Source organism: Pongo abelii, chromosome 4 (genome assembly GCF_028885655.2).
Source record: "Pongo abelii isolate AG06213 chromosome 4, NHGRI_mPonAbe1-v2.0_pri, whole genome shotgun sequence".
NCBI classification, from domain to species: Eukaryota; Metazoa; Chordata; class Mammalia; order Primates; family Hominidae; genus Pongo; species Pongo abelii.
This window is the reverse complement of record NC_071989.2, coordinates 103,570,592-103,586,938: the sequence shown is the minus strand read 5'-3', so window position 1 is coordinate 103,586,938 and position 16,347 is coordinate 103,570,592. Positions and strand designations below refer to the sequence as shown.

General features: G+C 38.8%; 1 protein-coding gene across 3 annotated transcripts in view; it reads right to left on the bottom strand.

The window, feature by feature from the left end:
• Window positions 1–572: 572 nt before the first annotated feature.
• The window catches only part of RHOBTB3 (Rho related BTB domain containing 3), a 65,483-nt gene continuing 49,708 nt past the window's right edge, over window positions 573–16,347 (bottom strand). For all 3 annotated transcript variants that reach the window (XM_024246862.3, XM_024246860.3, XM_024246861.3), the window contains 3 exons: window positions 13,138–13,304; window positions 8,142–8,238; window positions 573–3,877 (listed from right to left, as the gene is read on the bottom strand). In XM_024246862.3, coding sequence (XP_024102630.2) covers window positions 3,762–3,877; window positions 8,142–8,238; window positions 13,138–13,304 — 380 coding nt within the window. In that variant the 3' untranslated portion in view covers window positions 573–3,761. The remainder of the gene's footprint in view (window positions 3,878–8,141; window positions 8,239–13,137; window positions 13,305–16,347) is intronic.

The following is a 16,347-nucleotide window of genomic DNA, read 5'->3' as shown; positions in this document are numbered from 1 at the left end:
GCCATAGGACTCTTCTATGAAGATGTGTGTCCAGATCAGATCTGTGTTAGGAACATAATTCCAAAGGAACTGTGGAACCCTTCATGAGTTTAGTAGGCTTTACTGAAAATTTGGGAACCTTCTGGGGAGGGGCTGCATCACTCCATGCACCATCCATTCTAATGGTATGGCTGCCTTGTCTCTTTCCCCTCCCTACCTGGGCTCCTCAGCCCCGGGAAGTTCCAAATTCTTTTCCATCTATTATGCAGAGCAGCTTCTCCACTTCCCAAGCCTTGGTGCCAGACAACACTCAAGCCTACAAGGGGCTCACTTCTATGTTTAATTATCAAAGCATTTTTCTAAATAAAGGCAGTTATTTTGCTGAGATAAATTCTGGTCTTAACTTTTAAAGATAATATAAATTTCTTTATCTCACCACACGAGTCAGCTATAGTATCAGCAACATTCTAGATATTTTACACGTAATGAAAATTATCTGTGAAGCATAATTATGCTTGAGAAATACAAGGCAGCATTCTCCAAATCATTTCAGTATTTCAACATCCAAGGTAAAATAATTACAGGACACTTCATTAAACTTGTTTTAAAAAAGGTTTATTTGTTACAAAAAGTTAAATACTAAAGCTAAAAACATACAAATTCAGGTCAGGCTATATTAAAATACACACATACCCTTCTTTGCAAAATTATTAAAGGTTGAATTAAACAGATGCTTTAAATAAAATAAAGTACTCTTTGAGGACATGTTTGTCAGATTAACTATAACAGTGTAGTGTAGTTTTTAAAACTGCAGTTGAAAGTTTAGCTGTCTTGGAAGTCAAATTTATCCAATTGTTCAGACTTCTGTTACTACTCAATATGAAGCCACCATGCTGGCTTGGACAGAATTAATTTCATTCATGTTATGGAGAGTTCTATATTACAAATCTAGTCTCCTATAATACGAACAGTGAGCAGTCAGAAATATACAAAGGGTTAAATAGGGTAAAGACTTTGGCCAAGAAAGGAAAGGCCTTAGTTCTACCACAGAGTATCTTCTCTAATTAAAATGACTGGGAAATATATGGAAGCAGAAACCAGCACAAAGCACTACCCATCTAGAAATAATCTTTCAGTTAAAAAAACAACTCTCAAAACCAGCACTCATTTCTCTAATCTACGTTATAAGTATTTTACAATTTCTTGTTATATTAAATTGAGTTAAAGGTACTGACGAGTCAATATGCAAATGGATTTAAACACTAATTTGATTTCTCTTCTGACTAGCTCTGGAGAGCTGTGACATCTGGGTGTTGGTGTCACTCACACAGATAGGTGGTAGAGAACTTTCATAACAAAACTACACACTCCACACCAACTGGGCACCAGCTTCCAAATCCAACTCCACTTCAGGTCAAACAACCTTAAGGAACTACCTATAGTCTAGTTAAACGTTAAATAGTATTTTCAAGAAAATACCTTTTTTTGCTTTGCAACTTATAGTTTTCAATTTCCTAGATTAAAAGTTACTGATTTTGAACTTTAAATGCTGTAATTCATATAGGGGTGCGAATATGCTCATGAAAAACAAAAGGCTATTATTGCATTTTAAAAGTCTTAAATGTGAATGAATTTCTAGAAATCTACCACAGTATCTATTTTTTACAATGCTAATCCTTGTCATATGGGATTTGCCAGTGGTTGATTAACTCAAGTGATTAAAATACAAAAGACATAAAATCGATTCCAGTAATCTTCACTGATACAACCTAATTAAAATCAGCCCAATTAAAATATTTCCTGGAATATATCTATAGGGAATTTTTAATGTTTCACTTTGGTTTTTTTTGAGATGGAGTTTCGCTCTTGTCACCCAGGCTGGAGTGCAGTGGTGAGATCTCGGCTCACTGCAACTTCCACCTCCTGGGTTCAAGCGATTTTCCTGCCTCAGCTTCCTGAGTAGCTGGGATTACAGGTGTGTGCCACCACACCTGGCTAATTTTGTATTTTTAGTAGAGATGGGGTTTCACTGTTTTGGCCAGGCTGGTTTCGAACTCCTGACCTCAAGTTATCCACTTGCCTCAGCCTCCCAAAATGCTGGGATTACAGGCCTGAACCACCATGCCTGGCCTAATGTTTTACTATGGCAGTGTTGGTATACATACAAGGGCTAACGGTATGGGGTCCCAATATTATACTATAAAACCATTTAATCAAATTTTTGAAAAGTTGGAAAAACTGTGTGTATTCTAAAGTCACTGGAAATTAAAAGAAAAATATATTCCAGTACTGACTTACAGATGAAAACGATGCTGACAATAGACAGTAATCTGTTTTTCCATCTCTAGATTTGTGAGTTTCTGATATAATTATTTCTCTATACATGTGATATGAAAGAAAGAAACTGTCATTCTGTCCTCTATCCCAGTCCATTCTCCCTCTATGTAACAAGTCTTTGACTTATATCCTTTCTTTGAACTTACTGTGTAATCTTAGAGGACAAGATTCATGCTACTCTTTATCAAATAATCTTGCAGTCCTTGAAAAGAATTCAAAGAATTTAAACCACTGACGTTCTAATCTTGGTAAATAACACTAAAAAAAAAACTCTTGAGCCAACTTTGGTAGCAAATTCTCTACAGAGCATCTTTCTCTGTGAACATCTTTATACATGTGTATTAAAGTTAGGCTGGTTAGTCGCTCTTAACAACCTCCTGGTCTTACAGAATGATCAAGAAAGTATTTGTTCATCTATGATAGAGCAAGAACTGTGACTGTTTTAAAGCTGAGACAACACAACACATTTCTCCCTTGCCAGCCGAGGTGGCAGTGGAGGCCCTGGGTGGTTCAGACCTCCCCAAAGGTGGGAATCTTCACTATGTTCTCTTCCCTCCGGTGAGCCTCCTTCTCTTCCCTTTATATCAGTGCCTCTTTTCTGCTTTCAGAGAGAAAGCTGTTTGAGCAAGAAAACATAGGATATTTCCCGCCACGAAATAAACATAATTTTGAGGGCTCAGCACCAAATGAAATCATGGGGCCCTTCTTTAAACATTATTAAGAATTTCCGCTATAGCAGAGCCTTGAACCAAGTGCGGGGTCCTTCTAAGTGTGGGCCCTGTGCTGCTACACAAGTTACACGATAAGAAAGCCAGCCCTGCCTAGGTTCCCTGCCTACTCAGATTGCCAAAAGGAGATAAAGTGGCTCAATTGGGTTGTCCAGATGAAAAGCAGGTATTTTTTTTATGATGATTCAAACACTGTCACCAATTGGGAACTAAGTGGCATTTCACTTTCCAAATGGCCGGCAAATTTCTATTCCTAAAATCTCATGTTGGACTGATTGGTTTTCCCCTAGATTTCTCATTATACAAATGGTTATGCTGGGTCTTTAAATGCCCCTTATTTTAACAGAGCAATTAATCAGACATGATGAAATTTCTGTATTAATCCTACATAATTTTTTTTTTTTAAATATAAGCATTTCTTAACTGAGAGGGGTCTAAATATCACTAAAGCAACAGGACATCTTTAAGGGAAAACATAGCTGCAAAACAGCTTTTCATTCTAGAGTGAAAGCCTTAGTTTTAGCCTATGGTATATTTTGTTCCCTTTTAAGACCACAATGGTAGTTTTTTTCCAAAGAGAACTAATAAACATATTAAGCTATATGGTAATTTTTCTAACACCCACATTGGTTTCGGTCAGAAGAATTTTACTGGAACCTGGAGGTATCCCATTCTTCATAATAATAAAAAAGAAATGTAGTATATAAAAGCTCCAGGTTACATTACTAAGCAACGACATTTCCGGGAGTGAATATACTTCCTGTATTCCGCAAGCTGCTTCAAGTACATATTCGACGGCCATCTGTGCTTTTCAACAAAACTGCGTTCTTCCACTGAAGTTTTAAGAAAAAGAATGTTAACCTAATATGTTTTATTGTGGATCAATTAAGATAACAGCTATTGATTTCCTCTTTAATAGATGAGATCCAAGCTCTGTGATACATCTCCTACCATTCCCACAAGCTTTCCCAAACAATTTACTACCATTTTGGTTAAATTAGGATCAGGATTTAAGTTATTATGTGACTTACAATTATATATATCTTGTCCACTACTTCGAGTAGTATTTGATTATTTTCCTTTTCTTTTTTTTTGTTTTTGAGATAGAGTCTCGTTCTGTCGCCCAGGCTGGAGTGCAATGGCGCGATCTCAGCTCACTGCAACCTCTGCCTCCCCAGTTCAAGCAATTCTCCTGCCTCAGCCTCCCGAGTAGCTGGGACTACAGGCGTGTGCCACCACACCCAGCTAATTTTTTGTATTTTTAGTAGAGACGGGGTTTCACCTTGTTGGCCAGGATGGTCTCGATCTCCTGACCTCATGATCTGCCCGCCTTGGACTCCCAAAGTGCTGGGATTACAGGTGTGAGCCACCATGCCTGGCTTCCTTTTCTTTTCCAATAAAGCTTTTGTTTTTCATGGATATAACGGACTTTTTTTTTTTTTTTTTTTTTTTCCATTTATAATACTTAGTTTTCTTTTCTTTCTTTTTTTTCTGAGATGGAGTTTTGCTCTGTCACCCAGGCTGGAGCGCAGTGGCGCAATCTGGACTCACTACAAGCTCCGCCTCCCGGGTTCACACCATTCTCCTGCCTCAGCCTCCCGAATAGCTGGGACTACAGGCGCCTGCCACCACGCCCGGCTAATTTTTTTTTGTATAATACTTAGTTTTCTTTGTAGTTAACTTAGTCTTCCAAAGTCCTTCAAGCCCTCTCAGTTGTGCTTCCCACCCGGCCAGTCATCAGATAAGCTGTTCTTTCCTGTTGCTGCTGCCCTGCCTGCTTTCTGGACTTGCTTCCTGCCTTGGGGTTGGATCCCTGCATTCCTGAACTCCAGGTCCTTCGCTTTGTTCATTCTCCAGTTTTGGTGAAGCACAACTGTCAGAGGCATTTGAACTAGAGCAACTGCATCTTGAATAGGGGCTGGGGACAATGAGGCTGAAACCTACTGGGCTGCATTCCCAGACAGTTAGGCATTCTAGGTTACAGAATGAGATAGGAGGCCGACACAAGACACAGATCATAAAGACCTTGCTGGAGGCCAAGCGCAATGGCTCATGTCTATAATCCCACCACTTTGGGAGGCCGAGGCGGGCGGATTATTTGAGGTCAGGAGTTTCAGACCAGCCTGGCCAACATGGCAAAACCCCGCCTCTACTAAAAAAAAAAAAAAAAAAAGAAAAAAAAAAGAAAAAAAAAATTAGCTGGGTGTGGCGGCGCATGCCTATAATCTCAGCTACTGAGGAGGATGAGGCAGGAGAATCACTTGATTCTCCATCTATTGTTTAACCTCTTCTATTATAAGTCAGATTAATAGGGTCTTGATTCAGGCTGCAGGACCATACAAACTAGCTGCTCAGCTCTAAGTTTCAATAGGAAGCAAAGGTGACATGAGGCTACTCCCTCAGTAAATATTAAAAACCAGAGAAAAGTTATTAGAGATGAGCTCTGGCAGCCAGCAAAACAAAACAAACAAAACCCCGTAACACATAACACATAATATCGAGCTAAATTAAACTGTGAGAATAATGAATCCATCAATGCCAAGGGTAACATATTCCTGTGCACTGCTGTTTGTGTTCATGAGTCCAGTATACAAAAACCTAATACTTAATGACCTATTTAACTGGGTTCTGATGTATCTGTGCCTGTACTGACATGACATCTTTTCCAGTCTCACTTTTTGACTTCTAAACACCTCTAAAAATGAAAAATTCTCAGTCAACAGAAAACAAGTTGTAGAATTCCAATAGTAATTTGAGAACTTTTGAAACTGAAGATGGGCAGTTCTATAAGGAAGCTGTAGAGTGACTGTGACAAGAACCTTCCCCAACTTCAAGTGACTGTGTGCAGTGGGCCAGGTGTAAAGCACTGGAGAGAAGTGACTGCGACCCTCTGGAGAGCGCATGCTCCTTTAGGACCCTCTGGAGAGCGCATGCTCCTTTAGGACCCTCTGGAGAGCGCATGCTCCTTTAGGTGGGCCGCCAGCGCCAAGCCACATGTTGCCACTAGGATAATGGGCCTGGGGTAGCCAGATCTTCCAATTTTTCAGAAGAAGCCAAAATATGGTTATTTTTAAATACCAGTACTATACATTTTTAACTGTGGGGTCCCAATAAAACATGTTGGCAGGCTACACCTAACCCATAGATGGCCAGTTAGTAACTATTGATTTAGACAATTAAACTTTCCCTTATCCAAAAGGCGCTTTTTTCCTCTGCCCAAGAGGATGACACCTCATAGCAGGACCCTGGACAGGAAGAGGCACTGCAGAATGAGAGATCTCATGATTCCCTTTTAATTCCCATCAAAGGAACAGAAGGCAACATCCACACATCATCTCCTCCTTAGCCTGCCACCTCACATCGCACTGGAAGTCCTGCTTTGCACCATGCCAGGTGTCATAACATACTTTATAGGCAATTGGGTAATACCATATAATGAAAATTCATAACTAAAAGGATTTATAGGGCATCTTTCTCCCAAGGTTGTAATAGTACTCCATATATACCATATATCTATACAAGATAGTAAGCAGAAAATAATCTTATTCTTCTCTTACAAATAAGAGTGACCTAAGGTAACATAATGAAACTGGCTCCAGGACCAAAGTGCAATTCATTTAACTTTTAGCAAGCTTCTTAAATAACTATAGAAGCAGCTACTTAAAGAATAACTATAGAAGAATGTTCCTTCTGACAGCAAGCATATGCAAGCCTTATCTTTATGAACTGACTTTGTTTTTTCCTTGCACAAAGTACATAGCTAATAAATAACTGTTTTGTTTTGATGTGATTATGCTTCTCTACTGTACTAATAGTTGACTTATGTAAGGAGGCTCCCAATAGACATATAATGTTTGTTGATCGGCTGAATATATCTCCCAAAAACGGATTGTGTGTTCCTGGGTTTTCTTTAACTGCACAAGTAGCTGAATAAAAACAAGAGATTTTTACTTTTTTTTTCTTTTAGAGACAGGGGTCTCGTTATGTTGCTCAGGCTGGGCTCAAACTCCTGGGTTCAAGTGAACCTTCAGCCTCAGCCTCCCAAGTCGGCTGGGATTACACCGAGGTGGAATCACCATCTCGACCATATGATTTTTATATCTTTTACCAGCAGAGTCTTTTTTACGAAGTAAAATTTTAGGTAGAATTCAAGATATGAAACAGATAAAGTGGAACTACTGTGACTGAAGGAGGGAGGGAAGAGTCCAAGAACTGTAAATTTTAGCCTTCTCTTTCCCTTTCCCTTACTCCCTCTCTCTCTCCTTCTCCTCACCCACTCCCTACTTTCTGTCCCCCACCCTAGAAGACACTTCAGTTATCTCCACGGCGATTTATTTGTCCAGACTGTGAAACTCCTTGATCAGGTAATCTTTCACTTCCTTTTATTTTTAGCTTAAATTTTCCTTGAGTCTATGCTAGATAACAACATCAGCAAACCACTGCATCTAAACTGTCTATTCTGACAACTATTATATTTTCATTTTTTTCTTTTTATGCAGTACTCAGTAGTTCACACTTTGGTTTTAATTTTTATAATTTACCTTAGAAAGCATATTACATATACTCTCAGTAAGTTTCACAACATTGTTTATATATGAAAAACTGTTATTCCAAAGTAATATAAGGGACTCCCATATAGATATACTCAGTAAATACAGATATCCAGTACAATAAAGCTATATATCCTATAGTTAACAAGAGTTAAATTCCTTTATAAAAATTTTTTAAATCTGTACTGTTTAAACTTTGCTGCTGACTTAGGTAGTTTGAACTAAGATATCATTTTTCACAACCAAATGCCACCTGAGGACACATTTTGTCACCTTATCTATTTCAGGGAAAGAAAATGCGTTTAAAAATGGATGGTAGCTATAAAATAATCATTAGAAAAACTCCTTGTGTAACACAGGTTAAGCCACTTATGTAACACAGGTGACTATAAATTGTTTCCTCAATTACCACACTGCATAATTTACAAGAAATTTATGACATTGACTATTCTTATTTTGCTAAAAGTACTACTTCTACAACTTATGTCTCAAATCTAAGAACAAAGAACATAAAGTTTTCTTTTCAAAACAGAAATTAGCAATCTACCTGAAAGATCCTGAAATTCAGGCTTTTGACTGAAGATGAGGTAGTTAGTAGCAATGAAATGAAGTAGCCAGGTTGAAAGGCAATCAGAGTGGTGAAACTGCAAGAAAAATGAAAAGTGAAATAATATTGCACATAATGGCCACCAGTATGATAAGATCAAGAGAACGGCCTGGGAGCAATCACGGAGAGCCCGTATTCATGTTTAATGTGCCTTTACCTGATGCAGCTTTCAGTCTACTGTGACAGCAGACAAGATGAGGGAGCACTATTAGCAAATAATGTTAAAAGTACATTCTCAGAAGAAGCCAAGCCAACAGCGAGTAACAATCTACGGCTGCCGGAGTGGCCAAACATCTTTAAGCAACGCATGGCTGCATCTATTTGAGGTTCTTGAAGATTTAATTTAAGCTTTTAATCTAAAGCCACGGACTTCACTAACTGCACCTGTATCTGCGTAGCAGATGATGGCGAGCAATGTTAAAACAAGTTCACCTGAGGAGCAAGCCAAAAAATATTTTGAGGAGGAAACACCATCGGCCGAAGGCATGGGTTTCAATGTGTAAATGTTTCTAAGAGAAAGCTGTGTCTAAATATTTGCTTTTAATGAGAAGTACAGTAAACTGAGCAGGATTTCCAGCTCCATTCTCCTCATTCTGAGTTCCAACAGCTGCTAACGGAGGGAAAACTCCAAGCAAGCAGGCCACTGACATCATCACCTTGGTGCCCATCCAGTGACACTCACTGATCCATCCAACCACCAATGCAGATGACAGTAACTTGCTGGCAGGCAACTTTGGTACATGAGTATAGAACTCTTTTTTTCATTATTATTATTGTGGTACAATATGTGTAACATAAAATTTACCATTTTAACGATCCTTAAGTGTACAGTTAAGTGTCATTAATAAGTACATACACATGGTGGGGCAACCCAACACCACTATCCATTTCCAGGCCTTTTCTATCATCCCAAACTGAAATTCTGTACCATTAAACAATCTGTTTTCTCCCTATCCCTACCAGGTCCTAGCACCCACTGTTTTACTTTCTGTCTCTATGAATTTCACTATTCTAGATACCTCATATAAGTGAAATTCTAAAATATTTGTCCTTTTATGTTTGGCTCATTTACGGTAATATTTTCCAAGTTTCATCCATGTTGTAGCAGATATCAAAATTTCATTCCTTCTTAAGGCTGAATAATATCCCATTGTACATATATACCACATTTTGTTTATCTCTTCACCTGTCAATGGACGTTTGGGTTGTTTCCACCTTTTGGCTAAGTATAGCTCTTCTAAGGAGATGCAAAAATATTAAATAAGCAACAACTAATACTAAATTGAAGAAAGATTAGTAATCTCAAACCTTAATAAAAAAACTCAAGGATTTGCTTTTTTTTTTTTTTTTAAAGCTGTATAGTGTGAGAGTATTTAAACACAAATTCACAGGTCCCTCTTATATTCATTACATAAAATCAGAATTTTTGAACTGGAAATAATTTTATAGTTTATCTAATCCCACATAACATTTTAACAGTTTTTTCTCCCCTTATCGTTTAGCAGATGAATGTGTGCAATCTCAAGGGAAAAGAGTAAGAACCTTCAGCTTTTTAAAGAAGCCACCACTACTATTACATGATTAACCCAGAGCAGATAACAAAACACCAGGAGGTTAGGACATTGCCTTAAGGGCTGTGACTGAGAAGGAAAAGGGAGGTCACAGAAATAAACAGCTGGCTACAAAGCATGCTTAAAAATGAAGAACTTTATTTTTGACCAAGATTTAAGATATTATAATTGTGCTCTTTTGCAAAGAGTCCACAATTATAATATCTTAAATCTTATTATATTATCCAAAATATCTTAAATACAGTAGGATGACACATCTGAATAAGCTTTCCGCTTCCAGGAATGAAAGAACTGAGGAATGAGGAATTGGTAGCACATGTGGGGGTTTGGGAAGTAGATTTCAACACAGCAGTTCTAGCTAATGTACAGACCTGGCCCAGATTCACAATCTAGGGACTCTGTAACAGGAATGGAATATGTCTCACTGTAAAAACTAGGTTTTAGAAGGATATGTGTTGACGTAAGAAAATGGGTTCAAACTGAAATAAGCAACAGAATTTTTAAAAAGGCATTAAAAAGCCATAAACCAAATGCAATAGAACTTAAGAGCTACAAGAAGAACGTGGAGAAAATACCCATAAACTCACAAGAAAGTACCTGGAAACTCTCAGAAATACAACTTGTGCCTCAGATAGCCAAATATTAACATATAGATTATAAATAAGAAGATGCATTAAAACTTTTAATACGAGAATAAATACAACTTCATAGGAATCACCAAAGTTTGAACAGATAGGGTTTAAATAGGAGTAGAGATAAGGAATCTCCACCTCAACTCTTGTATTTTAAGAGTCTTCCTTGATGGAAACCTGAAGGTAAATCATGGTAGAGAACTGAGAGAGGTTAGGGGAAAATGGACAGAGCAGTGAGAGAATACCCACACTGCTCATCTATCTAAGAAAGTATGAATGATGTTTCCTGACACACAGTACAAAACTGGCAGAGTGTTCATAAATTTTGATTATTTGGAGAGCTACTGGGAGTCTAATTCCGCTAGAAGACAAATTCACTCCTAAAAGTCAGAGAAATGGCAAGGGAAAAGTTAACCAAATTCTGACCAACAGGGTGAACTGACTGGTGAAGTGAAACCTCAAACTAGGAACTTCAAAGAAAACTTGGGAAGAAAACTTCTGTTATTTGGAATTCACAATTGCCAAATTAGGAACCACCAGGAAAAGAATACAGGAAAACTGGTAAATTTAGGCTTAATCTTAGAAAATAAAAAGTCTTCAGAAACAAAATTTAAAATGAGCTGGTATCTTAGCTTGTTTTAAATTCAAGGGGAAAAGATAAGGATAATCAGAGAGTCAGAAACCAGAGAATCAGGGAAAACAAGTCAAGAATTTCTGACAGTGCAATCAAAAATGATTCTCATAAGGAACCAAGTGTAGGGGGGCAGTGAGGGGAGGCACCTAAAGAAATCAATGGGACCACATGGGAAGTTCTCTTATACATAAATGATTTAAGAGGATACTAAAAGATAAGGAAAAAGAAACTTGTGTCCAATTTTTTAAAAAGTATGAACAACTTGTTAGAATAGTATGAAAATGATACATCAAAAATGAACTGAGATTGTGAAACTACTAGAAAGAATTTAAAAAATTGTAAACTAAATTTGGAGGGGAGCTATTTATTTATCATGAGATGAATGTAAATATATTACAAAAAGAGATCAGTGTTACTCAATTTTTTTTTTTTTTTTTGAGACAGAGTCTCACTCTGTCACCCAGGCTGGAGTGCAGTGGCACGATCTCGGCTCACTGCAAGCTCCACCTCCAGGGTTCGTGCCATTCTCCTGCCTCAGCCTCCCAAGTAGCTGGGACTACAGGCGCCCGCCACTACGCCCGGCTAATTTTTTTATTTTTTTATTTTTAGTAGGGACTGGGTTTCACCGTGTTAGCCAGGATGGTCTCGATCTCCTGACCTCATGATCCGCCGGCCTCGGCCTCCCAAAGTGCTGGGATTACGGGCGTGAGCCACCACACCTGGCCCTACTCAAGTTTTAAATTTGTTTTTAGCCCTAATTAAATACATGTGACCGTAAGACTTGATTATGAGAGAAATGAAGTCCAAAATAGTTAAGGAGATAGTAGGAGAAGACCTAGATGCTTTAAATAAATTCCCTTCTATAAACAGAAGTGTTGATGAATGAATTCGTCTCAGCTTGGAGGCAAGCAGTCAGCTGTCACAGATCTGGAATTTGCCCCATCATGTGGCTCCATTTTAGCAATGTGGATGGAGATAAAAGTTGTCATGCTTTTGTAACCCTGGATGTCAAAGTTGATAGGTATAGATATGTTGGATGCCAGATAATATTTCAAGAAGTACTGACACTCTGTAGTGATTGAACAAATATATTCCTGTGAAAAAAACCTAGAGGGCTCGGCTTCCACAAGTTAACAAGAATGTGCCATAACTACCACAAGTCCTGAAACTGTCTCGAGCAGTGGATGGAATGGCGGAATAGCAGAATGGCCAACGGTAGGATGGCCTATCTGAATAAGCTTTCTGCTTCCAGGAATGAAAGAAAGTGGGAATAAGGATTTGGCAGGTTTTTGACTGTGAGCACATCTGGGGGTTTGGGAAGTAGATTTCAACACAGTGGTCCTAGTTTATTTGCAGACCTGGCTACGATTCATAATTTAGGGCCTCTGTAACTGCAGTTATTTAAAATTAACTTAATTATGTAACTCCCCCACCCCCGTTCTCTAAAATCAGTAATGATATAATTATTGAAAACAAAAGACTCTGAGCTCACAAGAGGCCCAGAAGAAGCATGTACATGTACGGCAGTGATTGCTAATACGGTGAGACATGAAAACAAACGGCATTCTGCAAGGATAAATGAAGCACACCAATATCTCCTACATACAACTGAAACTTCAAAACATGTTCATTATATGGATGAAAAAATGAAGAAGTAAATTAGTTTAGCTTAACCATCACTATCAGTATATATGGACCAAGTCTGTCATTTCCCTTTTAGGAACCTGAAGATGTGATTGTTTGGGGAAATTCAACATAAATAATTCTATTTCCTACAATGTCCCTACAATGCCTATGTGACACAGTTTCCTACAATGCCTATGTGACACATTCAAATGACTCTGCTAAAGGCCCCTATTTAGTTAAAAAAATTCCGTATCTGGACATTCTGCCTCCTTATAAAGGGACTGCACACAAACCCTAATGCTTCAAAATTATCTAGCCAGATAAACTGTTGCGAAGGCACTTTAGCCTCATTAGCCAAACTTCCAAACTAAGACTAGTATTAACGTATGTTAAAAAATGATAAATTTTAAAATGGTATAATTTGAAAAATATTTTATACAAAATTAGGCTATCAGATGCACAGAGTCAATTACCTTGGCCTTTTTAAGCAGGTCAACTATATCAAGGTTCATGGATGCCAGTTCCCTGCTTGGCATGCTCTGCAGCTGGGTAATGATGAACAGCTCACAGATGTGCTGCAGTCTGGACACTTGGTACATCTCGGCACAGATCAGGAGACACATGGCCTGGAATACGCCAGCTGATGAGAAAAGGGACATGAGAGAAAGTGGATGATAAAACCATTCTTTAATGACTTCAACACCCCCCACCAACAAAAAACAACAATTAAACATGCTGACTATCATCCACCATAGAATAGAGTGCTTAGGAAAAGCCTCGAGGGAGTCAGCATTCTGCACTTTTACTCCATTTTATCTTTTTTTTCTTTCCTTTCTTCTTCTTCTTTTTTTTTTTTTTGTAGAGACAGGTCTCACTATGTTGCCCAGGCTGGTCTTAAACTCTTGGGCTCAAATGATTCTCCTACCTTGGCCTCCCAAAGTGCTGGGATAACAGATGTGAGCCATCACACCCGGCCTATTATTCCATTTTAAAAAGAAGGCCAGGCGCAGTGGCTCACGCCTGTAATCCCAGCACTTTGGGAGGCCCAGGTGGGCAGATCACGAGGTCAAGAGATCAAGACCATCCTGGCCGACATGGTGAAACCTTGTCTCTATTAAAAATACAAAAAAATTAGCCAGGTGTGGTGGGGTGTGGTGGTGGATGCCTGTAGTCCCAGCTACTGGAGAGGCTGAGGCAGGAGAATCACTAGAACCTGGGAGGCAAAGGTTGCAGTGAGCACAGGTCGTGCCACTGCACTGCAGCCTTGGCAATAGAGCAATACTCCATCTCAAAAAAATAAATAAATAAATAAAAATAAAATAAATAAATAAATAAATAAAATAAAAAAGTAAAAATAAATAAAAAGAATCCATTTAAGCCTTCACACTCAGAAGTGAATCTATTTTTTTTTTAATTCTTCAGAAAAGATGATTCTATAATTGCCCTTAAAAATTAATTCCAGGACTATCCGGTAAATCTTTCCGTTAGCTAAACTAGATCCTTGCCATTTTTTTTTTCTTGACTTTAGTCTTCAGGTTGGTTGGTTGGTTTGTTGTTTTGTTTTTATTGTGATAAAATAAACATGAAATTTACCATTTTAACTTTGAGTTTTTTTTTTTTTTTTTGAGATGGAGTCTCACTCTGTCATCCAGGCTGGAATGCAGTGGTGCGATCTTGGCTCACTGCAAGCTCCGCCTCCCGGGTTCACGCCATTCTCCTGCCTCAGCCTCCCGAGTAGCTGGGACCACAGGCTCCCACCACCACACCTGGCTAATTTTTTTGTATTTTTTGTAAAGATGGGGTTTCACCGTGTTAGCCAGGATGGTCTCAATCTCCTGACCTCGTGATCCACCTGCCTCGGCCTCCCAAAGTGCTGGGATTACAGGCATGAGCCGCCACGCCTGGCCCATTTTAATCATTTTTAAGTATATGATTCATTGGCATGAAGTACATTCACACTGCTGTGCAGTCATCACCACCACCATCTCCAGAACATGTTTCTTCTTCCCAAACTGAAACTCTGTACCCAATAAACACTAACTCCCTGTTTCCCCCTTTCCCCAGCCCCTGGCAACCACCCAATTTGGCTGGGGTTTTTTTCAATACTTCCCTAGAAATCTGGTTTTCCATGTAATTCTCGTTCTTATCCCTCCTTACATTCTTACATTCTTTTGTAGCTATGGAACCAAGAACACTGTGTATGGTGAATATTTAACATAATAACATTATCTGTCTTCTGTGATCTTCCCAATGCATAGATTCCAGTATCTGGCTTAACTTTTTGATTATTCATTTTGACTCATTTTTCCCTAACACACTTTTGCCAATTTTAAAAAATCCTATCATTATTACTGCTTTCCTCTGTAATATTTTCTAATTAGCAAGGTAAAACTTAATATTAGCAGCTTCAATTACTTGAGTGAGAGGATGACTGAAAATCAAATTTTCCTATTATTCCAAATCTGGTCAATTTGTAAATTTAATATATAAATTTGCCAACAACGAAATAATAAACAATAAGCTTTATTTCCAAAAAGAACAAATGCTTTCATTTTTATTAGGCAAAAATACTAAGTCAGTCTTTTTTTGAGACAGAGTCTCACTCTGTCACCCAGGCTGGAGTGTGGTGGCGCCATCTTGGCTCATGGCAACCTCTGCCTCCCAGTTTCAAGCGATTCTCCTGCCTCTGCCTCCCGCGTAGCTGGGATTACAGGCGCATGTCACCACGCCCAGCTAATTTTTGTATTTTTACTAGAGACGGGGTTTCACCATGTTGGTCAGGCTGTTTTTGAACTCCTGACTTCAGGTGATCTGCTCGCCTCAGCCTTCCAAAGTGCTTGGATTACAGGCATGAGCTACTGCACCTGGCCATAAGTCAGTCTTTAACACTGACAGAAACAACTGCAACTGGCTCCAAAATACTCTACAGCAAGCTGCAAGCCCACAATTAATTTAATCAAAACAAATAAATTTGCTTCTTTTTGAACTTCTAAAATCTTTCACTAGAGGGCTCATGACTTGTTTAAAACTTATTTCAATACCCAATGTAAGAAACCTTTCCATTCTAAAAATTAAAGCAGTGAATCTGAAGAGCAGTCTGGCTTGAAATGTATGTTTGCTTTTTATGTTTATTAGGGTGCCTGACCAGGTTCTCTAATCAAGGTCTCAGGCTTCTGAACTGAGCTCCACGGGGCCGAATCTAGTTGTGCTTGTGGTGGGAGCCATCTGGTGGCCAAAGGCTGAAGACTACTCACAGAGGGCTTCCCTGCCAGCATCACAAGCAAGGCTCCAGGCCTGTAGAAAAAATTTTGCTATTTCTTCAAGTGCCTCCAGCTAGAAGAACCCTGCTGGATCTGTCCCAACCTAGAGCTGCCACAGATGTTTGGTTCCTGGTCAAAGATAGTCCTTGGTCAGTGAATTTGGAAATGAATCCTACAGTCCACTGGGCATTCTAAACATCTCAAGAAAAGTTTTCAGAGAAGTCAGTTTGAGGAGTTTCTGACTTTAACAGAAGTCAGAAGGAGGCCTTTACAAATCCCACATCCTCTGGGCAGAAGGAAGACCAAAAAAGTCTCAGAATATTGAAAGTCCTTAAAAGTGCCCCAATCAGAAGTCACAGACATCAAAGCAGTTGCACAACCCTCCTCTTCTTGTGGAAGAGACAGCGCTCCAAGTAAGAATCT